The sequence below is a fragment of the Vipera berus genome, assembly GCF_964194415.1.
Source record: "Vipera berus genome assembly, chromosome: Z".
Taxonomy (NCBI): Eukaryota; Metazoa; Chordata; class Lepidosauria; order Squamata; family Viperidae; genus Vipera; species Vipera berus.
This window is the reverse complement of record NC_138205.1, coordinates 46,586,668-46,614,284: the sequence shown is the minus strand read 5'-3', so window position 1 is coordinate 46,614,284 and position 27,617 is coordinate 46,586,668. Positions and strand designations below refer to the sequence as shown.

The 27,617-nt window shown below is 42.5% G+C and overlaps 1 protein-coding gene across 1 annotated transcript in view; it reads right to left on the bottom strand.

The window, feature by feature from the left end:
* The window catches only part of C1QL1 (complement C1q like 1), a gene marked incomplete at its 3' end in the record, with an annotated part of 64,308 nt that extends 37,508 nt beyond the window's left edge, over positions 1-26,800 (bottom strand). The window contains exon 1 of the mRNA XM_081343357.1: positions 26,090-26,800. Within this exon, the coding sequence (XP_081199483.1) occupies positions 26,090-26,695 (606 nt within the window). The 5' untranslated portion in view covers positions 26,696-26,800. The remainder of the gene's footprint in view (positions 1-26,089) is intronic.
* Positions 26,801-27,617: the final 817 nt, after the last annotated feature.

Genomic DNA, 27,617 nt, shown 5'->3' with positions numbered 1-27,617 from the left:
ATTTATTTTATTACATTTATATACCGCCCTTTCCCGAAGGACTCAGGGCGGTTTACAGGGTGATTAAAAAACCAAGATACAAAAGTTAAAAACAAATTTAAAAAAAGAATTTAAAAGAGAATTTATCTCTTCTTCAATTTATCTCTTCTTCAATCACAAATACTTCTTAAATAACCATTCTTGCTGCCTTCAACTTCTGTGCTTCTTTTGACATACCAACTCTCATTTTGCTGTAAGAACAAGGGCAAACGCTCTTTTACATTGCTATTTTTGCAACAGTCCACACATTACACATTTCTGCTAAGATTTGTGCATTTTAAAATATCTATCCATTTTCTCATTTTAGCAAATGGCACAGTAATCTATATTATACATTTTAATATTTTCTATAAATCATAGGCTTCAGTCACCAACAAATGTATACCCACATTCACATCCTATTTTTAACATTACCAGTAAAGTGATAACAAATTCAGTAAATCATCAATGGGCTATCATACATACTTGTCTTATTTCCTGCTTATTGCTGATCCATTCACCAAGCATTCAGCTTATTTTCATATATGCTTTACTCTAGTATACCCCACTCATACTACATTCAGCAAGCAATCTTTTAACTTCATGTTCATTCAAAAATTTCATAATAATTCAGGCCTATTATATATCATATGCTTTCCCTAAAGCAACATACACATTGTAAACTTTCTTATGTGAATACATTTCTCAATGACCTGCTAAATAGCAAAAATCTGGTTTGCCCATTGCTGCCTAGCATAAAGTCATAAAGCATCCCCCAAATCTTGCTCATTGTCATATATTCTGTTCTTTCAGTCAGAATTTTTGCAAAGAGTTCCTGAGGCACATTTACATTAATACCCCAATATTTTGGGTATACTGACTCCCTGTTTCCTTAAATCCCAAGTTAGCAAGCATCTCAACCATAAATTACCTATCATTAGGCAGGATGCCTATTAATCCTCAGAATAATGATATACATCACACACAGACTAAAAAGAAGATGCATTATTGTACACATATAAATAATTATGATAATTAAAAGAGCATCTTTGAAAGGCTAGAAAATGGTACAGGTTAACCAAGTATTCATTCCATCTAATATCAAATGCTAATAGTTAATTTCATACTCCTTGCTGTCGCTTCCCAGAGTTCGTATTTTTTTAAAACTGGACTTGAATCTGTGAATCTTTCCATTTCATGGCATCTTAAAATAGAGATTTGTCTTCTTTAAAATCCTCACATTTCATCTTAGCAGCTAGCAGAGGAATAGATTTCTCACAATGGAGCTAATGAAATTTGGGGGCAAATAACTGTTCCCCCCCTCCTTTATTTACTGCAATAATTGCTGTAGTGAAAATGATCTATACCGACTCTGGGAAGTTTAACATATATTTTGAGAGAAGCCCAAATATTAAATATTGGTGATATATCATCCCCTCAATCTCACCCTCTGTATAGTCTTCAGAGATTATATTTATGTATATTATAATAGAGAGAAGCTACAAGACAAAATAAGTATCCAGCTTACAATGTAATACACTTGTTTTTCACATGCGTATGTGTTTTATCTATTGAGAGGCTGCAAAAATGTGCACAACTAATAAATGTCTATGAAGACATAGAAAAAAAATTTGTGCTTATAATCATCCAGATTTATACAGCCCACATAGGGTAGTTCTTCTTTCAAAGCAAGTTTTTGTAAACAAAAAGTGGCTATGTCACAGTCTTCGCAAATGACAGCTCCTATGTGTGCAATAAACAGGCAATGATTTGTTATTTATTTGAAAAGACTCCTCCTATTTCTAATCCCAACACATTCTAGCATATGAAACTGCACTGTCCCTTAATGTATGGTTACACTTGAGATTATAATACTTGCTGGCTGTGTTCACCCAAATGCTTAGTGAAGTCAACAACAGATCTAATGATTCCTTTTGTACAATGTGCTAAGCATGATTACTGTTAATTTGGATTTTCTGGATGGGGGGGGGTTGGTTCAACTTATAGGTTCAATTTGGTACCATAGCTTTCCTTCAAAAGGAATTACTTTACAATAGTTAAAGTGGCAGTCTTTCACACACCTTTTATTAATCTGGCAAGAGACTATGTTACTTTCTGATTCTTCTCATAAAACTGAATAGGCTCCATCTAACAAGTCCTCTCCTCAAAATATCTGTGAGTAATGCACAATCCACAATGAGTAATTCAGAAATATGCCTGAGAGGCAGATTGCTTCAGAAAACTTAACCAAACAAATCAAGCTAAATGCCTTTTAAGGAAAGCATTATCTGCTTATAAGGCTTCCAGCCAAAAACTTTCCATCAAGGATTTCTTTTAATTAGGTATAAATTGGTACAACTGCACATCCTCTGCTGTTTTTTTTTCAAATGACACAACATTACACTGGTAATCCACATCACACATTTTTATTGATTTAATATTATCCTTCCAGGCCCCAATATTTTCATCTCCCATTCCTCCTGTAGAACTATAGAATTATTCTTCCAATAATTAATAATTATTGTAGCAAGATTGATAGGGAATCTACAGTATTTGCAGATTTATTCTGACATTAAAACACTATGGTCATAGTCATGTCTATAGACCTGCATATAGAAAACCTTTAGCCAATCAATGCTCACTCCTTTTCCCTTGAAGCTGGTCAATCAACAAATCAACATTTGTTCATTTTCCTTTCAAAATAATCAGTAACTGGATGTGTCATTTTGCTATTGAGGTTTTACCAAGTCTATTCCATGACCAAATCTGCTTCCTGCCTTTACCAAAAATAAAAAAATAAATTCTCCATCCCTGTGTTTCATTTATTTTCTCTGCACAGATTTGTGTGGAAAAAAAATCCTTCCCAGAGACATTTATGATTGTAAAGCTATGTGCAAACCAATACCTTGAATATCCTCAAAAGCTTCCCAGTTGTGATGGCACCAGGCCGCCATTGTTTCCAAACCTCTGCAATTTCTGATGTTGGCATGCCAGCAGTCTTATAACTGGGTATCTTTCTGAGCAGTTATGACTAGGACAGCATGTTGAAATGCTAGATGATATGAAGAGAAGGAAGGAAAGATCCCTGCATATACTTGGGAAACTCCACTGGCTGCTGAACCCTGAATTCCTAGGGTGGAAGGAGAGGTCTTCACGCCACTCTCTTTGCAAACTGCCCTTTGAATGCTGCTGTTATTTCTATACATCATTCAGGTGGTATAAGAATAATTCAGATTCAGGTCTCACAATCACACACACACTGTCTGCTTTTCTCTGTGCAGTATGTAACTTATTCCCTGAAGGAGGCTTCCTGGTGCTTGTAGCTCTCACCCTTTGGTGTAATGGATGAGAAGGATAACAGTGGTTGAGAGGTGAGTTATTTTTCTCCAGAGACCAGAATAGCTCTGATCACTGGTAGAGATTGCAATTACATGGGACGCTGGAGCTCCTGAACTGCCACAGCTGATTTATGATCCTAACGATCTAGCATCTTTTATCTATAGTGAGCAAGGGCAGCGGACCCACTGATTATGAAAAATGAGAGCGTGGTCTTCTGAGACCCCCTGTGAATGACAGTTTGAGGGGATGCTACAACCCACCAAATCCCTTGCCCTCCCTTGGGGATTCATTCTCATCCTAATTTAGCCTATCTTGCTTTCCAATAATTCCTTGGTGGAGCAGCCTTGGTGGAGCAGTGGGCTAATGCCTCCTTAAGTAACACCAGCTGCCTGCAATTAGTGCAGGTTCGAGTCCCACCAGGCTCAAGGTTGACTCAGCCTTCCATCCTTCCGAGGTAGGTAAAATGAGGACCCAGATTGTTGGGGGCAATTAAGCTGACTTTGTAATAATGCCGCTTGGGGTGTGTGTGAAAGCCCTAACAAGCAGGCATATACATAGAATGAAGGCTACTGCTAAGCTTGTAAGCCGCCCTGAGTCTTCGGAGAAGGGTGGGATATAAATGGAATTAAAATAAATAAATAAAATAAGGAAACCTAGAAAGGTGAAGTGCTTTCCTCCAAGTTCTCAGAGTATTGTCCAGACAAGCCATTTTCAACCTGATGCTTTCCAGGCACATTGACTACAACATTTTTCATCTCCAGCTAGCAAAATTCTGGAAGGTTGACCTAGATCAGGGCTTTTCAACCTTTTCACAGATTGTACCACTTTTAGGACATAACAATATTTGAGTACCACCAGTGCTTAGCAAGGGGTCAAAAACTTGTTGACTAAAAAAAAGGGGGGGGGATTTTGGGTTTTACTGATTAGATTCATTTGTTGTTATAGAAATGGCTAGTATTATGGGAAAGTTAAAAATAAAAGGTTGAGGTTCAATCTTAATGCTTCCTTCTACTGCAACAGAGAAACTCTGTTCTTTTTCCCTTCTCCCCATCACTTCCCCCCCCTTTTTCCTCCCCACTGTGTTCTACTATTTGCTTTTGTATTTTTGTATTTTATTCTATAATCCAATAAACTGTAGGGAGGAAAAAGAAAAAAAAGCATCAGTTTTAATTTCTTTAATGGCTGTTCCTTTGCTGAATCACTTTCCCTTTGCATTGACAAATGTATGATGAATTTATCCATGTTTATTAATATGCACCACTACCAGCTAGTTCAGGAGTCTTCAAACTTGGCACTTTTAAGACTTGTGGACTTCAACTCCCAGAATTCCTCAGCTCTCATGGCTGGTTGAGGAATTCTGGGAGTTGAAGTCCACAAGTCTTAAAGTTTCTAAGTTTGTAGATTCCTGAGCTAGCTGGTTGGCTTTTCTGAGCTCTTCTACAGTGTAGTAAGAATGCGTGCGCGCACACTCACACCCACACCCACACCCACATCCCTTCCCTATATACTTAAAGACACAGTAATCAAATACAAATCAAGAAAATAAAGAAACACAAACTCAGTTTTTTTCTCTTTCAAGCTGCCTCAGGCTGTCACGTGTCACATTGTTGCAATCCAAGGCAGAAAGGCTCCAGCAATTGCGAAAAGCTTTAGCTTTAAATTAAGCCAGTTTACCTTCAAAGAAAACTTTCTAAAAGCCACAGACGGACTCAATTAAAGGGCGTAAAACTAATTAAACCTTTCCTGTTGTCTTTTTTCTCCTTCCCCCACCCAAATCACGTTATTTTATAGCCTCTCCTCTCTTGCCCCCCCCCCTTTTTTCTTCAGTTCACCTCCAGCTCTGAGCTGCTTCTGGAAGCGCCAATCAGCTGGAGCCCTGCCGGCTCTTGGGGCTTCTGCGGAGCTCAGAGAGTCCTCTCTCCCTCAGGCTTGGCTCACTTAGGCTCATTCTCCTCCCCTGCTACACTTGGCTAGCAATCAGTACCACCTGACATGTGGCAAACTACCACAAGTGGTGCTGGTACCACCAGTTGAAAAGCCCTGACCTAGATAATTGTTGCAACAGTTGTGAAAAGTAAAAAACCATATATGAAGATCTTCTAAAGGAAAGAGGTCAAGCATCAAATGCATTGGTAAAATGAGCACAACTGTCCTTTCAGACATATTTTTAATTGATTATAGTACTATCCAATGCTTTTTTTTCTCATTTCCTATGGCACTCTTGGCAAAACCTGCAATGTGTTATTGTAAATTTCATTTTTCTATCTATGCCCAAAGGATTATGACAGTTAAAAAATGTATGTATTATGTTAAAAAAAGAGAAAAACTGAATACATTTATGAAGAATGGTTTGCATTTTGAATTTGATTGATGGCTCACTCTAATCAGAAGATCCTCCCCTGACAATCTTGGACTTCCTTAATCTCTTTGACATTGGTCATCAATACAGATCTGAGAGCTAGGCTGAAAAGGCTAATTTAGGTAAGCAAGGTAATCTATGAGGATCTGGCATTATTTGATTACAGTATTGCTTGCTTAGGGTGCAAAGGATAGGATACTCCCTGAATTTCTCTAAACTACAGCTCCAGCATGCTTTCTATAAAAGCAGTCACTCAGGAGTGACTCTTCCACCATTCCAGAGGCCACTCTAATCTTCTGCAAGCAACTAATCAGATGATATCCTGCTGTTTTTTACAAGCCAAAAGCAGCAACAGTAAAGGAAGGACAGGAAGGAATAATTGCCCACAAATCAGCATCTGAATGGAGAGAATGTGTAGTGGTTTCACCCCAGTGTTTGGAAGGCTTGACTTTCAAATATTTCTGGATTTGGAAGACACAGCCTGGCTTTGTCAAATTGGGAAATGCTGAGCTCCAATCTCAAGTGAACTAGTTTTGCCTTTGCTTTCGGTACCTTTAAATAACAAGAGAATTTCTTTGGCAACCTTGATTTAGCTTGGAGTGTGAGGTAGAGACCCCACTGAGTGTGTTAGAGGGAACAGGGGGAAGAAGGCATCTTTCAAGAAGTATAAATACATTCCTAAAATTGAGAAATATTCATTAACTAGCTCATTCCTTTTCAAGAATGAAAGGTTTAGGTTCGTATTGTGGGAAGTCAGCCCCCCCCAAGGAAATATTAAAAGGTCAGGAAAATATATTTCCTCAAAGGATCTTAAAGAGTCAGAAAAGCATGCCCAGTTTTCTTAATAGCCCCAAGTCTCCCTACCCCAAGCAGAAACCAGCTCTATAGAAATGCAGATGTAAATAATCCAAGAAAGTTGAAGCTAGAAGATTAAGAAGACAAAGACACCTAAAATCTACATACCCCACCCAAAGTCTAAGACAGGACATAATAGGATTAACCCACAGATGCCATAGGGCACACGCAGACTCAGGTCAAAATACATGACCCAGGAAATACAATGCCTCAAACAGGAACAGGAAACAACTATTTTAAAAAAGGCTCCAGAGGGTATAAAACCCACTCCCTACATGTGCTCTCTCTTCTTTCTTCCAGAGCCATATTTCTGTCTGGCTCTCCTCTTCAATAAACTGCAACCTTCTTTCTAAAGCAGTCACCATGTTGTTTATCCCCGGCTTGGACTGAACCATGATGAAGACTTTTCCTTCAACAATTTAGCACCCCAGAATGGAACTCCAAGCTAACCTCTCCAATGGACTGAGATCGTAAGCCCCATCTTGCCGGTAGCAGACCCCTTGTGTCTGGGGATGGTTTCCCAAGCCCTGCCCATGTGGAGCCAGGGTAGTAAAGGGAGTTTTGGGTTTGAGCTCAAGGACTGCTTTGGAAAGAAGGCAAAGATGAATACCTCTAAATTTTAACTTTAAAACCCAGGGGAACAAAGGAAATGTGTGTATGTCCGTGTGTGAGAAGACCCCTTTTCCCAATCACAGTTCAATTTTGCTCCCTCTTGCCTTTCCTAACCGCAGAAAGTATCTGTTCAAGTGGCAGACCCTGGAAAGCATGGGGGTTTAGCCAGAGCGCAGGACTTTTGTTAGGGAAAAGGGAGAGGCTGTGTGCAAATGGAATGGAATGAGTGAATGAGATTATTGGATTTAGGCAACCAGCTGGTAAGGCCCTGTAAGCAAAGCCAAGTTCAGAAGGTGCCACATACTCATTGCGTAGGGGACAGCAGGTCCTTCCAGATCCGCAAGGGGTCTGAAAACCAGTAGCAAGAAAGGAGGTGCCAGTACTCACTGCTTTTCAGGAAAGTGGCAGGTCCTCCCGGACTCATAAGGGGTTTGAAAGGTAGTTCCCAGGAAAGACAGGTAGTTCCCAGGAAAGGAAGTTCTCGTACTTTGTCAGGGAACTGAAGTCCTCCCAGATGTTTTTTTGTCCGAAAACCACAAGGTGGAGATTTTTCCCCCTTTTTATACCTGACTGAGTCAAAGTGAGCCCCACATCTGAGAGGGAACATAGGAAGTGGCAGTTCGAAGGTGATAGTTAGGACTCCCCTAGGAGATTTGCTCAAGGCATGGGACGAGAGGCAAGTGCCCATCCTAGATGGTATGAAAAAGGAAGCAAGCGACAGAAATTTGTGAAGAATGGGCTTTGCTTAGGCTTTTGTTCGGAAACCAATTTGGCTAAATAAAGGTACTTAGGGGGAAAATAAGAAATAGTGATTCTCTCTCTCTCTCTCTCTCTCTCTCTCTCTCTCTCTTTCTCTCTCTCTCCAATCACATGGTATGTTTAAGATTTGTGCCTTCCCTAATTTGAGTTAACTGAGATTTATGGTGGGAATGACTAAGATGTGTAAAACTAAGACTTCTGTTTCCTTTTCTGTTCTCTTGTCTTTGTGTATATATGTGTGTCAAAGACTTTGTGTGTGAGGTAATTGTGACTGTTAACTGTCTCTAATCCAAAGAGAAAAGAATTTTAAAATTCTACTTAAATTAAGGCACTAAAAGTAAAATATCCTCACTCTGTTTGGCCAACAAAAAGAGTGAAGAAAAATTTGTGTTTTGTTTTTGTTTGTTTGTTTCTTCTTCTTTTCTCTCTCTGTACTCTTAAGCCCAAAGTTATCAGGAGGGAATGTTTTAAGTTCATCTGCTGGAAAAGTTTCACTCTTGCATTTACTTATGTGTTGTAAATGGGTTTTATCTGTCTATCCTTTTCCTGAAACATGATCAGCATTTTTCAAACTGCAAGTCATTAAGTTCTAACATGTTGCAAATGTTCAAGTTCAGAAGTGAAACTTTTCATGTATGTTCTCTTACCAGAATCCAGCCTTTGTTTTGTCCTCATCTGGGATGTCCTCATTGTGTCTGCCTATCTGTTTCTTTAACAACTGCAGTATTAACGCCTTTTCAAACTCTGCCTGCAAGCTACCCCCCCCCCCCAATGCTACTTCTCCTTTTCTTATTCTCTGTTCACCATGCCTTTGTCTGCCTCTCCTGGGAGAGTCCACCCAGAAAGTGGGGAGGAAATCTTGTTCTCATGTCTTTCAGCCCTACACAGATGACACCCCCACACACAACTTTTGGAAGCAGAGCACACTGACCCAGATGCTGCCTCCATCCATTTGAGCCATGGAATTGGGTTTTGAATCCAGCCCTCCACTAAAAAGCCACCATGCAACCAGAGTGGAACAGATCTTCCCAAGTCCTACCATCCCCCCAGATGCCTGTGAAAGCTGCAGAGAAAGGAAGGAGTCCTGGAGCCATTGGCTCAGAAGACAACTGGGAAAGACTATGGGAGAAGGGCATCTTTCTGTCTGGCTCTCCCCTTCAATAAACTGCAACCTTCTTTCTAAAGCAGTTGCCATGTTGTTTATCCCCGGCTTGGACTGAACCATGATGAAGACTTTTCCTTCAACAGTATTTTAAAAAAGTAAGTAGAGCTATTTAATTTGAGGTTCAGAGAACAAGCTCATGCTTCTATTATTCAGGCAAGGATCTGATTTCTGATGTAGCAATCAAAGCAGGGTTGTAGTTGTTGCCATTCTCTGCCCCATTAGGACCTTTCTTTAATTATAATCTTGGGCAGAAATGTAAGATCTTCATTGCATTTCCATTGTTAAGGAGGGCTATAGTGGTTGATATGCTGCCCTGTATCACTGGTTACAAGGTGGGATGGGAAATATGGTGGAACAATACCAAGCTGAAAGAATTGAAAAAGCCAGAGTCTGACTATCATGACTAACTCAGACCAATCATTCTCAGAAGAAGAGATGGAAGCGATAGAGAAAGAATCCATTGAGCTTAAGAAAGATTACTCTCAGGCCTCAGAATCAGGCTTGGGACAACAAATTTATTTATTTGTATCCTGCCTTTATTATTTTTACAAATAACTCAAGGTGGTGAGCCTATCCAACACACTTTCCTCCTCCTATTGTCTTCACAACAACAATCCTGTAAGGTGGGTTAAGAAAGAGTGATTGGTCCAAGGTCATCCAACTGGCTTTCATGACTAAGGTAGGACTCGTGGTCTCCCACTTTCTAGCCTGGTGCCTTAACCACTTAGACCAGGGGTGTCAAACTCAATTTCATTGATGGCCGCATCAGCATTGCGGTGCCCTCAGGAGGCCAGGTGGGTGTGGCCTGGGTGGGCGTGGCCTACTGGGTGGGCATGGCTAAAGTGCGTATGGCCTACTGGGTGGACGTGGCCAGCTCTACATCGTTGGCATCCAGGGTGCCTATGGGGGCCTGGGCAGGAGTGGGACAAATCTGAGGGTCTCTGGCAGAAGGAGGGTCTCTGGGCCAGGGCCAAGGCAATGGGGGCCGTTCCCTCACTGTTTCCAGGATGGCTTCGTGGGCCACATGAAACCACTTCGTGGGCCGGATGTGGCCCCCGGGCCTTGTGTTTGACATGTCTGACTTAGACCATGTACTGTAAGCCCAAATTCTTGTTCCTGAAGATACGCTGCAATCCCTAAGTAGTAGAATAACACAACTAAAACAAAGAACCAAGCAAAAGGAGAAGACTGAGTGACTTGAGGATAAAATAGGGAGGAGGAAGGAATATCAGGAATTTCTCCCGAGTAGCCCTTGCTCCTGAAGAGCTATTGAACACTGAGTGAGTTTGAGAGAATTATTTGCTGTTTTTGCATAAAAACTTTGGGCAAAAGGCTAGAGACAATCTCAGTGTCTTCTTTGATTCCTGCATGCCCAGCCTTTGATCAAGCTTTCCTAATAGTGTGACTTCGTTTTATATTTGCTTTCCTAATTGTATCGTTTAGCCTTTATTATTTCTGAAATTTCTGCTGATTATTTTGGCTACTTTTCTCTGCTACAGATGCTCCTTGTCCTGATCTTGGCTGGTAGATCATGTTTCTTGTGCATGTTCCTTTTGGACAGGAGGAATTGACAGAGAGAGATCAATAGGTGAGGGTTGTCAGTTGAAGAAAAGTTAACTGAGTTGCATTGCTCTCAGACTTTTATCAGTAGGGTCAGCTGGAGAATAAGCTGGAGTTATTTTCACTAACAATAAAAATGCTACATAAAACAAAATGAAGGGTATATTGCTCAATAAATACTGTAAGGAAGGAATTAGTGTGAGCGGAAACCAAAAGATCTTTTAACAAAAACAAAAAACCCTATATGCAATGTGAGAACTCTCATTAGCCAGTACCTGCACTAGATTGTTACCTATTGCAAAAAAAAAAAAAAACTCCAGTGCAATTAATTAAACAAATAAAGACATGCCTGTCTTACAAGGGCCCTTCAATTCTTCAGATCTAGCCTGCTGGTCAGTTCCAAGAGGAGTATCAAATGGGCGGGTGGGTAATTTCTCAGGATTTTCACCAAGAGCAGCCTGTCTAAAAATTATCCTTTGGAGGCACAGCTCCTTGAGAGGCCAGAATCCTGTAGTACAGGTGGTCCTTAAGTTTGAACAGTTCATTTAGTGACTGTTCAGTTACAATGACACTGAAAAAAGTGACTTATGACCGTTATTCACGCTTATGACCATTGCAACATCCCTATGGTCATGTGATAAAAATTGAGATGCTTGGCAACTGATTCATATTTGTAACAGTTGTAGTGTCCTGAGGTCACATGATCACCTTTTACGACCTGCTGACAAGCAAACTCAATGGGGAAACCAAATTCACTTAACAACCGTGTAATTAACAACTGTAGTGATTCACTTAAAAAAAATGTTGTAAAATGTTGTGATTCCCTGCCAGCCTGTGATCCCGGCAGCTGAGTCCGCGGAATCTGAGGAGGCGGAGGAGGGGCTGGGGAGCCATCGCAGTTGGAGGAAGGCTCTGATGAGCTCCAAGACCTACAGTCCAGTGAGGAGCCTGGTCCTTCCACTCGTGCTCAGGATGAGACGTAGCTGTGTGGGGAGGCTGGGTTGGACTCGGAAGATGCACAGCTGGAGGACATGAGAGATGCCTGCAAATGAGGACAGGCCTGGAGAGTAGCCCAGAGAGAGGCAATGTTTTTGGACCATTTGGCAGGTTTGTTACCAATATTAAAAGGGGTTTGTTTTCTTCTGAGTCTCCAGCCTACTTGTCAAAAGGGGTTTTGTCCATGTGCATTTAACAAGGATGTACATAGGCTAGGACAGAACAGTTTGCCTTGAGCCTAACCCCCTACTATTATGGAGCAGTTACGTGTGGAGAATGCTCAGCTCTCTCAGCAGCTGGCTTTGTTATCAGCTCAAGTGACTCAGCTGCAAGCACACATCCCTGCTGCTCCACCACCCAGGAGAAAATGCCAGCTTACGATGCCGGCATTTGATGGCAATCCGGATATGTTTCCTGCTTTTCTGAGACAATGCCAGCTATTTATCAGCCTAAGAGCAGCTGATTTCCCCACTAACCAGGATAAAGTAAGGTTTACGATAAGCCTTCTCTCTGGTGCTGCAGCACACTCTTGCTAACCCAACCTAGTCCATTGTTGGACAATTTTGTGAGGTTTTGTGATTACATGCATCTGATGTACGAGGACTCCATTAAGATGCAGACGGTTACCGAATGCCTGAAAGCTCTGAAGCAGGGCCGATGCCCCCTATAGGGCTATATCAGCGATTTTCGGCTGCTTAGCCAGGATTCAGCCTGGAATGAGGCTGCGCTCGTGGACGCTTTCCAGGATAGATTGTTGGAGGAGATGTTGGATGAGCTGGCCTGTGTTGATGTTCCCCCAGACCTCAATGGGCTGATCCATCTCTGTCTGCAGATCGACGCTTGGTTGCAGCAGCAAAGAAGTCTCCATGCCACACCAGAGACCCATGCGGCCCCCATTGTGCGTGAGACCCCGGTCCAGAGGGAGGAGCCAATGGAGTTAGGAGCTGCCAGACCTTGCCTATCAGTGGCCGAAATGAACAGATGATGTTCAGGGGGGGTTGTCTGGTGATGACCTATAAAGCCCTAAATGGCTTGGGTCCAGGTTATCTGAGGGAACACCTCCTGCCGGCATCAAGCTCCCTTCGTCCCGTGCACTTCCACAGGGAGGGCCTTCTCAGGATACCACCGGTTAAGGAATGCTGGCGGGTTATTCCCAGGGGAAGAGCATTCTCTGTGGGCGCGCCGGCCCTATGGAATCAACTCCCCATGGAACTTAGGACTGCCCCCGACCTTCGCTCATTCCACAGGGACCTGAAAACTTGGCTCTTTGAGCTGTCTGGCCCAGGCTGAGGGGTTTTCATTTTTATTGGGTTTTAGTTTTAAATTTCGGGGATCTCATTTAATTAATTGTTTTAATCTGATTTTAATTTTTGTATGTTTGTTTTAATCCTCCCTGTACACTGCCCTGAGTCCTCCGGGAATAGGGTGGTATATAAATTTAATAAAATAAAAAAATAAATTATTGGCGGGACCTTGGGCATTTGGCTGCTTTCTGCCCCAAGAAGCGACGAAGGGCATCTGTGACTGAGCCTGCCCCGAGAAAGCCACCTGCTCTTCTGTCAGGAAATGGCCCAAGCCCAACCTGAAGGGCGTTTTGGGTCAGGCATCCCACAACACCAAGCGACACCCTTCAGATGCTGCCCACAGACCTCCATGGCATCTGATACTGGAGGCGTGTCTGATTCTCCCTGGGTTGCCCAAGGGGATTCCTGTCCATGCATTGATTGACTCTGGGGCCACCACAAAGTTTATGGATGCAGCATTTGTGGCCAAATGGGCGGTTTCCCAGTGCCCAGTGGAACCACCAATGTTAGTGGAGACCATTGATGGTTGAGTACTTATGTCTGGGCCAATTAAGGCTGTCATGCAACTGTTATGTATGGCCATCAGTTCACATGAGAAAGCCATCCAGTTCTATATCACCTCAGACCTGCATTTCCCCATGGTCCTGGGACTGGCATGGCTCCGGACGCATGACCCACAGATTTATTGGTCACAGAACTTGGTCACCTTCCCAAACTTACAGTGCATGAACAACACCCACCAAATCTGTGCCGGCCAGATGGAGGGTCCCTCAGGGGTCTCCTTGTCCTCCAAACTGGCAAATTATGCTAATGTGTTCAGTGAGACTGAGGTGGATCAATTGCCCCTGCACAGGCCCTATGACTGCCCCATCGATTTAGTCCCTGACATGCCTCACCCAGTAGGGCATTTATATTCCATGTCGGACCCTGAGTTGGCCGTGTTGCGGGACTTTCTGGACAAGAATTTGACTCAGGGTTTCATTCAGCCCTTGTCTTTGCCAGTGTCTGCACCTGTACGTTTTGTCAAAAAGAAGTCCGCCGAATTGAGACTGTGCTGTGATTACAGGAAATTAAATGCCATCATGGTGCACAATTGATACCTGCTGCCCCTCATCCCTGAACTCCTGGATTGGCTCTGAGAGGCAAAGATCTTTACAAACTTAGACTTGAGAGGAGCCTACAACCTCGTCAGGGTGTGTTGGGTGATGAGTGGAAGAAGGTGTTTGGTACTCGGTACAGGCACTTCAAGTACACAGTGATGCTGTTTGGCCTGACCAACACCCCCGCAGTGTTTCAGCATTTTATCAATGACATTTTCTGGGACTTGTTAGATCAGTTTGTTGTGATCTAATTGGACGACATCCTGATCTACTCCCCGTCGCAAGAGGTGCACCATCAGTATCTCCGTCAGGTCCTGCAGTGGCTCTGCGAACATCAGCTGTATGCCAAACTCAAGAAGTGCCAGTTCTACCAGATGACCATTGATTTCCTGGGTCATTGCATTTCTCTTGAGGGCATCATCATGGAGCCGAGTAAGGTCAAGTCTCTGCAGAGTTGGCAACCGCCACGTCATGTGAAGGGTGTCCAGCGACTTCTTGGGTTCACCAAGTACTATCAGGCTTTCATACCCAGGTTTGCTACCATGACAGCCCCCCTCACTTGGCTCCTGCAGAAAAAGACTTGGTTTCAGTGGTACACTCCAGAACAACAGGCTTTCCAGACTTTGAAGGAAGCCTTCATGAAGGAGCTCATCTTGAAGCATCCTGACCCGCAATGGCCGTTTGTTGTGGAGGGGGATGCCTCCGATATTGCCATTGGGGTGGTGTTACTCCAGGCAATGATGCCAGGCAGTGCCTTCTTCCCTTGTGCATACTACTCACGGAAACTATATCCAATGGAGTGCCATCAAAGTGGCATTCAGGGCTTGGAGGCATCATCTGGAAGGGCCATGGCATCAAATCGAGGTCTGGATGGACCATAAAAAATTGGAAAGCCTGCAGACCACTTGGAAATTGAACCAACGCCAAATTCAGTAGTCTCTTTTTTTTCAAGGTTCAATTTCCGTGTAATGTACATACCCTGCAGTCACAACCAAAGAGTGGATGCTCTGTCCCGGAAGCCCGAATATTCCCGAGCAGAAGACAAGCTTCTGCCCAGGACAGTGCTCTGCATTGAGTCTTTTGCTGTGGTGAGGAAGCTGATAGATGTACAGGCTTGGATTCGGGAGGCTCAGCAGCAGGATGTGTGGTGGCTCAGCGAAAGGAGGAGGTGGGGCCCAATTCCCCATTGGCAGTCACAGATGGATTCCTCCTCTATCATGACCGGCTCTATGTTCCAGGAGGGCCACTCAGGGGACTCATCCTCTGCCAGTGTCATGATAATATGGCGGCAGGGCATTTTGGACCCTGAACTTGAGTCTCCCGTACCTTCTGGTGGCCCCGAGTCCGACATGACATCCAGGCCTATGTCACGTCCTGTACCCAATGTAGGCAGGCCAAGTCAGCGACAGGGGCCCTGCCTGGATTATTGCAACTCTGGCCGATGCCCAAAAGACCATGGGGGGCTGTGTACATGGACTTCCTGACAGACTTACCCCCGTCCTCTGGATTCAAAACAGTGTTTGTGGTGGTGGATATGCTGACCAAGATGGCGCATTTCATCCCGTGCCGTGGCTTGCCATCAGCCCGTGTCACCTCTTGTATGTTCATCCCGCAGGTGTTTCGGCTGCATGGCCTCCCTGATAGGGTCATGTCAGATAGAGGGGCTCAATTTACAGCACATTTCTGGCAGGGGTTGATTGATGCATTGGATGTCAAGATCTTCCTCTCATCTGCGCATCATCCCCAAACTGACAGCAGTACCGAGAAAGTCATCGGAATCCTCGAACAATATCTGTGTTGCTATGTAAATCAGCAGCAAAACAATTGGGTGGACTATCTGGCAGTAGCTGAGTTTGCGTTCAACAACTCGCAGCACACCTCCACACAGATGACACCGTTCTTGGCCAATGTGGGGTATCACCCCTGGTTTTTCCCTCTTTCCCCGCTAGACCCACCAGTGCCAGCAGCAAATGACTACATGGCAGAGTTACAGGCGATCCATTAATTGGTGCAGCGACAGTTAGAGAAGGCCAAGGCCGACTACAAAAGGTTTTCTGATCATCGAGGCAGGATACGCCTCCACTAACGGTGGGAGATCGGTTATGGCTGTCCACCAGAAACCTTCCGTCAACCCAACCAGCCAAGAAATTAGACCATTGATATCTAGGACCATTCCCAATCGAGGCTGTCATCAATCCGGTTGCCTATCACTTAACTCTGCCACATTCCCTATGGGTACATACGGTCTTTCACCAGTCTCTCTTGTTCCCTGAGCAACTGGCGTGTCTACTCCACCGAGCCGAACCTCCCCCATCAGAACAACGTGATGGAGACAGTGCTTCTGAGTACGAGGTTGTCAGCATTCGGGACTCCCGTTGGCTGAAAGATCGCTTTCAGTACCTGATCGAGTGGAAAGGCTATGGACCAGAGGAGTTTTCACCTGGGAGGATTTTACCACCGTTCGTGCTCCTGCCTTGGTGACCGCCTTCCATGAACAATTCTCATCCTGACTGCATCTGGACTGGCAGACCTGGGGGAAGGGTCTTGCAGTGCAGGATAGTGTTGTGATTCCGTGCCAGCCTGTGATCCCGGCAGCTGAGTCCGGGGAATCTGAGGAGGGGCCTGGGGAGCCATCAGAGTTGGAGGAAGGCTCTGATGAGCTCCAAGACTTACATTCCAGTGAGGAGCCTGGCCCTTCCGCTCATGCTCAGGATGAGACGCAGCTGTGTGGGGACGCTGGGTCAGACTCGGAGGACGCACAGCTGGAGGACATGAGAGATGCCCACAAATGAAGACAGGCCAGGAGAGTAGCCCAGAGGGAGGCAATTGAGCGACTCCAGGAGAGGGGGAGAAGGCATTGAGAAACCACACCTTGAGGACTGAATTAAAAATAGGGAATGTATGGGCGATGCTGGTTGCTGAAGGCAACCATTGCAAAGTACTTCATGGGATCACGTTCTGTTGGTATTGCTGGTGAATAATTCTCTGTTTTGCATTGCATTTCGTGTGGACAATTTTCTCCATATGGATTGTGTTTTGTTGCCTTTGTTTTTGGACCATTTGGCAGGTTTGTTACCAATATTAAAAGGGGTTTGTTTTCTTCTGAGTCTCCAGCCTACTTGTCAAAAGGGGTTTTGTCCTTGTGCATTTAACAAGGACCTGCATAGGCTGGGACAGAACATAAAATGAGGTAAAAGTTACTGCCTCACTTAGCAACAGAAATGTTGGGGTTAGTTGTGGTGATAAGTTAATTGCACTAACTGATACAGAACATGCTTTTTAAACACTGAGCTGAACATGCTAGGCTTCACTTTCTGTCTCCTGCATCGTACAGTATTATTTTGAAATAACTAATTTTCAAGACATAGAACTCCTTGACTTTGCTAGGAAAACACTCCCTGTGAAATATAATAGGTATTATGCAGTATAGTCCTTCTAAAACTTGATATCATCTTGAGGTTCTTCGGATAGAGACATTCTGCACGTACTCAAAAGCACTTAGTCCAAGAATTAAAAGAGATCAAGTCTCTTCTGGAGAAAATGGAAAAAAATAATGTTGAAGGAGCTGTGTGTGTCTATGTGTCTTTGTGTGCGCACGCATGCACGCATGTGTGTGTGTGTGTGTGTGCACGTGCACACACACAAACACACTCACACAGCAAATGAGAGTAGTGCCATGTCATTAGAAAACAGGCTTCAGGAAGGAAATCTTTTTCTTTAACCAATAACAATTTGTACCTTAATTTTGGATTCTGCAATGCAACATTCTTGGAAGTCTTGCTGAAAAAAATGGAATGGAGAAAGAACCAAAGAGCTCTTCCCATTCAAATAGGATAAACATAGCACTCTCCTCCCCATTTGCTGTGGGCCTATATTAAATTCAGCCCTGCCTATCCTGTTAATGGTTGTGCAGAAGTGGGGATTTTAGCACCTCTGGCTTATGGCTGAGAATCATTCCAGGCAGCTTTAATTGGCTACATTTGATAACATGAGACTTCAGGTTTTCACTCTAATTGACCACAAAATTGTAGGTCCAAAATTACCAAGTAAACCTGCCTTGCTTGTGCCAGCTTCCTCCTGCACCCCAATTATCCAGGATGTTTTTGTTTGATTTTTGGTTTGCACAATTTGGCTGGGGTGGGGAGTAGAGGAAGGAAGAAGGAGAGAATTTAAGCCAGTGGTTTTTCTGTAATTTTCACTTAATTCTAAGATCTATAAGAGGTGGAGATTAACCCCCGGGACCTTTCATATGCAAAACACATGTTTTGAAGGGGTGGGGCTTTGAGATGAAACAGTTATATTAAGTTCTGTGCAGTTTTTGACTCCTATATGATAAAAAATGCACAGTAGAAATTCTAATTTTTCCATAAGAGCTTATCTCTCTGCTCCACTCCTGCCCCAGTTTTAGTCACTTACTTTTGTTATTTGCATCTCCTGACCTCTCTTTGAATGGTATTTTTACCTATTTCTCTACTCTCAGCAACCGTCCCTAATTCACAGGTAATATTTATGGATCGAGAAGGAAGGTTTTTCCCTCGTATTGTCCCTGACATACTGATTATTTTTTAAATGAAGGAAAGTGGCAGGATTAGGTGAACATTCAAAAAGCAAAAGAATGAGGTATTTTAATATTAAGGCTGTACTTGTTGCCACAATACAATAAACCTGGGTATTTATATTCAATATAGCTATAGCTGTAACAAAAATCTAACATATGATACCATAGTTTTTTTAATCCTGCCCTAATGGATAAATTACAATTATCTGAATTCACATGCAGTAACATTTGAAACTGTAATCCATAATTTACTAATAATATGGTCTAGCTTCCCTCAACACATTAACCACAAGCAAGAACACTATATTGTGATTTAATTCTGCCTCAGTTAACAAATATAAGATTCATGCACCATGCTAAATCTTAATGTGGTTTGTTTTAGTTTAGCATGACCTATGTACCTCGTTATTATGGATTATTTTATAAAACAAATCTGATTTGACCAGATGCATTGAATTATGCCATCATTTATTTTATTGTAGTTTGCTGAATATCACAGTGGTGTGGCTTATATATAAGAATCCTTCATAAACATGCTTCAAAAAACAAAGCTGGATCCATGCAACATGCTAAATCAAAGCAAATCAGAAATATGATAGGCAATGCATATTGTGGGTTAAAGGCAGATTATATCCTCATGTAGAAGAATAAAGTTTGGAATAAGGCCATTAATTGACCAAAAATATGATGTTCTACCTTACATTTTGCAACACAAGAGTTAGATATAATCTCGTATAAAGAACAGTTCAGAAAGTGATAAAACATGGAGGCAGCATAAGCTCCAAAGTGTCCTTCCCAAACTGATGTTTTCAAGGAGTCTTAAGCTGCGGTGAATGTGTCATTTCTCAAATATGGAGATAGGCATTGTTATCTGCTAATATCAACAGAGCAAGCTGCTTTTAAAGGAAACTCTGGAGAGCTGTGTTCAAAAGCTGAGAACCCTGCTTGATAACTCTGTGAGCATTTATACCTAGACATGACAGAACTGGGTCTTGAGGCTATAAAGTACTTAACATAGTAATCAGTGTCTCTCCTCTCCTTCCCACCATCAAACCTTGACACCTTCTGTGAAGTCAGCTAATATTGTTATCCTCACATTTTGGCTTGATGAGAAAGAGGCATGATTTGCCCATGGCCATTTTGGTTTGTATCTAATATATCACACTCAGAGCAGTTAACAAAGGGCCATTAGCTATTCTTGGTGGAGAATTGAGAGAAAGTCATGATTTAAATGGCAAAAGGTCCCATTCTGTACACAACAATGATTCACTTTTTGTCTTCTGGGGTACATTCCTGAGTTGAGCTTTGCAAAAAAATACAAAAAGACAAGGGAAGACCAGGAGAAAAAGGAAGAGGAAAAATATATTTTCTGATTGGAAAGTTCTTAAATATTTAAAGTCACAGTGCCTCCTGGCCTTTTAGACTTTTCAGACCTACAAAATGAATCGGAGAAACTTATTTTCTTACTTAATGACTCTGCTTTTTCTCTCTTCCTCACTCCATCTTATCTATGAGACTGAAGAAAATTCAGGTTGACATTCAAGGTGTGACAAGTGCATCCCCATTAAAAACTGATAATCAAAACTTTAAAAATCACATGTAATTTCTTTTCTGAAGCGTGCGGGGTGGTCTTAGGAATCCAGATGTAGCAAATATGGAGACTAGTCTTTGAACAATGTTTCTTGCAATGTAATACAGATACTCAGAGTATTATTGCAATATTTCTCAGAAGCAAAATATGATTAAAATCTAGGAATAGTGACCAAAGAATCTACTTCCAGAAAACTTCTTGTTTTATCTTTCTATTCTTATTTTTCATAATTTTGCTGACCTTCACTCATCTAGTGCTAGAGATTCAGGATGTATGGACATAAATCATCTGATAAAAGTAATGAATAAAAGCACTATTTGGACATGGGGGGGCAGGCAGGTGTATTTTTTTATATGAACTAAAAACAAAAGTCCTCCTAGAGCCACTTGCTCTATTCATTATATTTGAAATTTCTTTCCAGAACATCTACTTCAATCCCTAGATCAGTGATGGCGAACCTTTTAGAGACCAAGTGCCCAAACTACAACCCAAAACCCAGTTATGTATCGTTGGGTGCCAGGTGGGCATGGCCCCTTGGATGGGTGTGGCCAATTGTGTGGATGTGGCCAATTGGGTGGGCGTGGTTACGGTGGTAACAGCAGACTGGGTGGGACTAAAAAGTTCAATCAATCAATTCCACCTTTGCGAGATCTTTTTTTCCCCCACGAGAAGTTGAAATTGATTGATTGAACCTTTTTTTTTTGCACACGGTGCAGAGGCCTAAAGCGAAAAGATTTTATAAAACCCAGCTGAAGTCCTGAGACTGGGGTGATGGTTTGCGTGCCCACAGAGAGGGCTCTGCGTGCCACCTGTGGCACATGTGCCATAGGTTTGCCACCACGGCCCTAGATCATTGTTTCTCAAACGTGGCAAACTTAAATTATGTGGACTTCAACTCCCCAAATTCTGAGTATTTGTCATAAAAGCTGTGATGATTGGGAGCTGAAATCTAGAAAATGATATAGACCAGGGCATTGTTTCTCTACAACTAAACTATATAATTATTACATTTCTGTAAATAAGCCAGACTGGGAAAAGCTAACCCAACAAACAAGGAGAAATTTGATAAAGTTGTTTATCTATTTCACTAGTTATTAATTATTTTTCTGCAGAATCTTCAGGATTCCCTTGGAAACATGTCAGAGTACTTCAAAAAGAAGAACACTAATTGGCAGACAAACTTCCATATAAAGAGTTCCATGCTCTCTTTTTTCTTTTCAGCAACAGATAGGAAAATAATTGGCTATAATTGCAGGATGTAGAAGGATGAAGCAGAAAGATTTTGAAAATGTTGGTTGCTGAAAACTTTTTCGTTCAGTTGTGGGTATCTTCTATAGCCAACATCCATCTCTTCCTACTGTTATTTTTTTTATGCCAGCTGAGCAATTCCTAAAGCTTTCCCATCTCAAGTACACAAAACAGAAGGCTTTACTTGCACATAAAATTAAATAATACTTGCAATATTTTGCTAACGTCTTAATACTGAGGCCATCTCTTTTAAAAACTAGGGGAATCTTTTCTTGAAATTCCTAAATAATAAGACCTCAAGACTTCTCTTCTGCAAAAGAAATATATCATTTCAAATATGATATACCTTATTCCATCAGAAGAAGCCACTTACTGAAAATTTGATTCAATTCTACAGAGAAAACATTATCAGCAGCTACCTTTTTGTTTTAAAAAATCAATCCATAAACATACTGAAAAGAATAGATTATTATTCAGAAATTTCTAATGAGTCTAAAGGATGTTAGAAGAAGCCACCTGGAAATCATAAGTAATAATAACGGTCTATCTATCTTATTTAAATGTTGACAAGTACATATGTGACAAGCAGAAGTAACTAGCTAACTAAAACCGCAAGTAGAGGAAAAACAACACCTGTATGTAAAGTTTAGAGCTCAATGCCTAACCGCATACAGATAAACAGCAAGTTTCTTTGATAGAATAATAGATAGTGATAGATAGGATGTGCACAAAGGGGGCTTCTTGAAACACAGGGAGGGGAGGGGGCAGTGGTTTTAGGCAGTCTGGTGCAGTTTTCGGATGATTGGGGAAGGGGTGTTGAGTGCGATAAGGGAGGGGGGAATCTGCGTTGGGAGCAGGATATAAAAATGTGTCAAACAGCTGTTTAAGGTGTGGCTGAACTCCTGTGTGTGTTTCAGCTTACCAAGCCTTTGCAAACACTTCTTTTGAAATAAAACTTTGTTGCTGGAATTCCAAGTGAGTTTGTTTTGGGATCTTGAGCCACGTTCCGGACAATACCAAACACAAAAATACCTTTTATCTATTAGTCTGAAAATTGACAGACTTCATCCTGTCATAAAAATTCATCAATTTTGAAGAAGTTATCCATTTGTTGATTTCAAACCTATCAAACCCAGATATTTTGATTTCTTCACTGAAGTTTGGATTTACTGTAGGTCTTACTGTAGGTCCTACTGATAATCTTCTAATCAGTTCAGGGTAAATTGTTTCCCAAATTGAGATCTGAATTGAATCTTGTGGTTGATGGACACTTCCAATCACTAGAATTTGTACAGTAGGCTATTGTAAGATTGCCCAAAATGGGATTTACATGGCATAAGATAAATCAAGAAGACAATTATAATTTGTATTGTGTACACAAAAGTAAAAGCAGTCACCCAAATCCTTTCACTTCTATGTCTATTGGAGGAACTGACTCCTGATGTGCATAAGAAGCAGAAATTCAGCAGATACCTTTTTGTTCTATCACTACACGTCCATATCAGATAAGGTGGCACCTGTCAAATTTCTGCTTCTCATGCAACTGTTCAGGGCAGAGACGTTCTTCACTGAACTGGTGACAATTCTAGGCAATCTAAGAAATCAGGAAACCTGCCAGGAGAGTAAACACTTGCCCAACAAATATAGTGCTACATACACTAGTATGCCCAGAGAAGCCATTTATTACCAAGACTCTTATAGGAGTCTATGCAGGTCTGGAAAGTCTAAAAGACCTGCTCTAACATTAGACAGAGTGAGCCAGTTGCTTCAGGAAAATGATATTGAGAGATGGTATTGAAATATTTAAGAACTAAATCAAATATATTAGATGATTTCTTCTGCACCATCCAAATTAATGGGGATCACATTTTCCTATCTTAAATTATGCAGCTAAATTCAACTGTAACAGGAGTCAACCTTTATACATGATATGGGAACCCATCCTTGCCTTTCACCTCAAGTCTAATATTTTGAGCTACTGTTGATTTAAGACAGTAACTCCAGAACAACAACAAGGAGAAACAGGCTACCATAGTTAATATTGTAAAGATAGGGATGCTGACTCGCGTCAAACAAAACACTGAGAAAGCTTTGTGGCATTTTCTTCAAATTAGAAGATATTAAGCACTTTAACCAGAAGCTCTTTTTAACCAGAGAATGAGCTGGTCAGAGAACTCATAAACCATCAAAGCTGAGGTGAGGGAGCTATACTGGAAGCTCCCTCTAGCTTTACTTGAAAATATAAAAAATCATTGGAGTTGGGTTGCTATAAGTAATTTAAATAAATCAACAAAAGGAAAAAGCAAAAGCACCCACAGTTAGAAGAAAAGGATGAGGAAATCAAGCCATGGGTCTAAGGGGAAACCCAAACAACTGAAGACTCCCCCCCCCACTGCCTTTCAAAATTTAATTTTTTATTAATCAAAATTAGAAGCTGCCCATCTCACTCACTGCATGACTCTGGATAGTGTACAGTTAAAAACATAAAAACTATATAAATATAATAACCCACTAGCAGGCAGTTAAAACAAGAACAAAGCAATAAATAAAAAGCTGAAAGGCTTGAGTAGCAAGCATTGCCTACTGGCAGGAGACATGTGCAGTGATTTTAAAGGGAAGATCCTCCCCCGCACTGAATATTACACCTTGGGGCTCTACCTTCAGAAAATTATCTTTCAAAATATGAACATGTCTGGGAATAATAACATTTATAGTCTTCAGTCTTAGATTTCTTCCCATAGACATATGAGAATTAATGAGTTTGCAGCGAAGTTTTTAAAGACAGCCATACAAGGGAGTATATATGTGTGTTTTGTTCCATATTCAAGTTTATGCTAACTGCTTAGCTATTGATTAAAGATTGGATTTCTTTTTAAGACTTGGTATCAGAGCAGTTAAAACTGGATTTAATCACCTTTTCAACAAATATTTATGAGTGAGCAGGAGATTGAAGTCATGTCAACAGACTTCTAGTACCCTAAAGACTAACAAATACATTGTGTTGCTTGCTTTTCTTCATGTTAGATGCAGGATTTATTCGTCTCTCTCATGCCATAAGATTTTTACACCTTTGGATTGAAACACTCTGGAAATTGAAACTCAAGTTTGTGATTGTGAGGTTAGCATTATAGCTGTGGAGATTTCTATTCAATTAATTAATGAAAACTACACAGGTGAGATCTTTGCAAGCGGTAGTATCCTAGTATCCATGTAAACACATGTCAAGCAATGCTGAAGGATTGCCAAGGAGAGGAGGAATGTTAAAAAAGAAAGAGAAAGATGTTAGTTGGATGCAACATGAAAAGCTGTTTTGCAGAGGCTGGACTTAATTATGAAATTCAATTAGAAAGCATCAAGAACTCATTGTTAGTCTCCCTCTGGCACTGGCAATATTACCTTGTATTATCACAAAGGGATGATTTAGTGAGAAAAAAGATTTTTGAGATGTTGGACAGGGTGATTGAAGAAGCAGTTAATTTAGTTCTTTGAAAGGCTATTTCCCACCATTCTGGACTTATTTTAAAGAAAACCAACATAGATATGTATATGTGTGTTCGCATATGCATTAAAACTGAAATGCAACACATTTGGAGAATCAGAAAAGGAGAAATTTAAATGAACAAATTAAAGAGATTTCAATCTCGATGCATTTGACTAGTGCTGAAGCCCAGTGTTCCTTTACTCCAAGGGTGTTAGGGAGAAATCTCCATTGAATTCAATAAGGCTTGCTACAAAATATGAATGAATCAACTGATGCAGTAAGAATAATGTTAGGTTGCTTACTAGAGAAGTGTGGGTAAGAGCTAGGGAAGGGGGGCATTAGAATGGGGGCAGTGTGTTGGTTACCACTGATAATTTTTTCCTCACCCCAATGTGCAGAATAAAGAGCAGGAATGTAAATGATAGGAGACATTACTTTATTGGATTTTAATGTTGTTTTGATGCATTAAAAAGGAAATGCTAAATTTGTGTGTCTGTGTGGGATGCTGAGATATAAAAGATGGTTGAAGAGTTTTGCACCTAAGTTTCTATTAAGAAAGTTACAAGCTTCTATCCTTTGGCATAAGTGAAGTATTTTGTGGTTTGGTTATTAGCTTCCTATAATTTCCAGAGGGAGGGGGAAATGCATGGCATATCAGCCACTGATACTCCCCATCACAACCTCTTGGACAACTAAGCTATTACAGAAAAAGGGATTCTCCTCACAGATTTGCAATTACCCAGCCAGGTGCGTCTCTAGGTCTTTTACAAATTATCTCCCGCAAAATTCAATACGGCATATACTTGCACAGAAGTAGCCTCTCTCCGTTCGGTAGGGTTTAGTACCGAGAGAGTATCGCAGTCCCACTTTCGCGGGACAAGGCAACATCTTCGCCAATTGCACACACGCGGACTAAAGTTACTGTGCACTTTGGGGAGGCAGCATCCCAGTATCCCCAAATGGTTCCGGGAAGACCTCCTTACCTCCAGTATATAGGAATGCTCGCCAGCTCTTCTAAAAACACCTCTCGGCGGAAGGTCCCCTCTCCCTCCTTTCCCCGTCCCGGGGGACCGACAACTGAGCCGAGGAAGCCAAGGCTCCCCCAACGGCCGGCCAGGAGAGCCAAGCGGAGGCGCCCGCCTACCTGCCCGTTCTTGCACAGGTCTGCCCACATGCTGGTCCCGTCGCCGCCGCGCATCAGGACGTGGTAGGTGAAGAAATAGGTGCCCGGGATGTTGCAGGTGAACTTGCCCGTGGCAGCATCATAGTTGTTTCCTAAGTTGGTTACGACGTCGTCGAACTTGAGTATCTCGTAGCCCTCGTGCGGGTTCTTCAGGCCGGCGTAAAAGGCCACGCGGGGCACCATGGTGTAGGTGGCTGCGCTGATGGCCCCTGTGCTCAGTCCCGAACCGGGCAGACCAGGCGGACCGGTTTTCCCAGGATCTCCTCTCTCTCCCGGGGGACCCCGGGGGCCCGGGGGGCCCGGCTGTCCCGGCGGACCCGGCTTGCCCGGCCGCCCCGGCTTGCCTTGGGGCCCCTGGACGAGGGTGGATGGCGGGGGCAGTCCGCTGTGATCGCTACTGAGGCTTTCAGCGCCCTCGCTCCGGATGCTGCTGGCGCTGGTGGTGGTGGTGGTCTTGCCCAGGTAGGGGTCGCAGACCATGCGGCAGGTGCCCAGCATCTCGTAGTGTCCGTCGATGCCCACGGAACTCACCAGCACCGGAATGAGGATCACCAGGATCAAGATCATCACCACGCCGATGGCCCCGGCGACCAAAGTTTTCCGGCCAATGCTCAGCCGCTGAAGGGGCTGGGCGCGTTGCCTCCCCGTGGTGGAAATGGTGACGGATGGTCCGGGCAAGCTGGCAGGAGAAGAAAAGCGGCGGGTGGGGAGGGCAGAGAAGGGTAAACTTCAGGAAAGATCCCTCGGTTGGGGAAGAGGAGGTGGAGGGGTGTTCTTGTGCCGCGAGTGTGCGTTTGTGTGTGTCCGTTAAAAAAAAAACCACGACGCCGTCCCCTCGTTGGCTGGAGTAACGCCTTTAAGACTGCTGCTCTTTGACGGCCTTTTTATAGCAGCTGCAAGTATGATCCCATGTTTGATATGGAAATGTGGGCTGGGTGCGGGTGAGAATAAAAGAAAAAATTAAAGAAAAGAGGAAAGACAAACCGAGTGAACCAAGAGCAAGGCAGAGAAGTGAGAGGAGAGAGAGCCAGCGCGTACTGGATACATCTTAGTAAGATGCTTTCATTGATTTGTTTTCCCCTTTCCTTTTCCCCTCCTCACTCAATTTTCTTCCACCCCCTTTGGGAGAGGGAGGAGAACAATCTAGGATCGCAAGGCAGAAGTAACCTGGTGCTTGTGGCAAAGAAGAAGAATTTGAATGGAGCCACGGAAGTCCGCCCCCTCCCCTCTTTATCCAGATAGCTAAGCCAGCCCTCGCCCAAAAGGACTAAAATATTGTTTTAAATGTTATTACTAAGTTTGGTCTTGAAAGGATCTTGTGAACAACTTCAGGGAATTCATTTTGTCCTTGTTCCCATTTGCACTTGTCCTGATAATACCAGTTCCCTCCTCTACTCATGAAGTTGCCCTGAGCCCATGAGGGAGACCCTTTAAATGAAGTATACCAACAAGTATTGCCCTACAAGACATGTATACAGTAAATTCTATA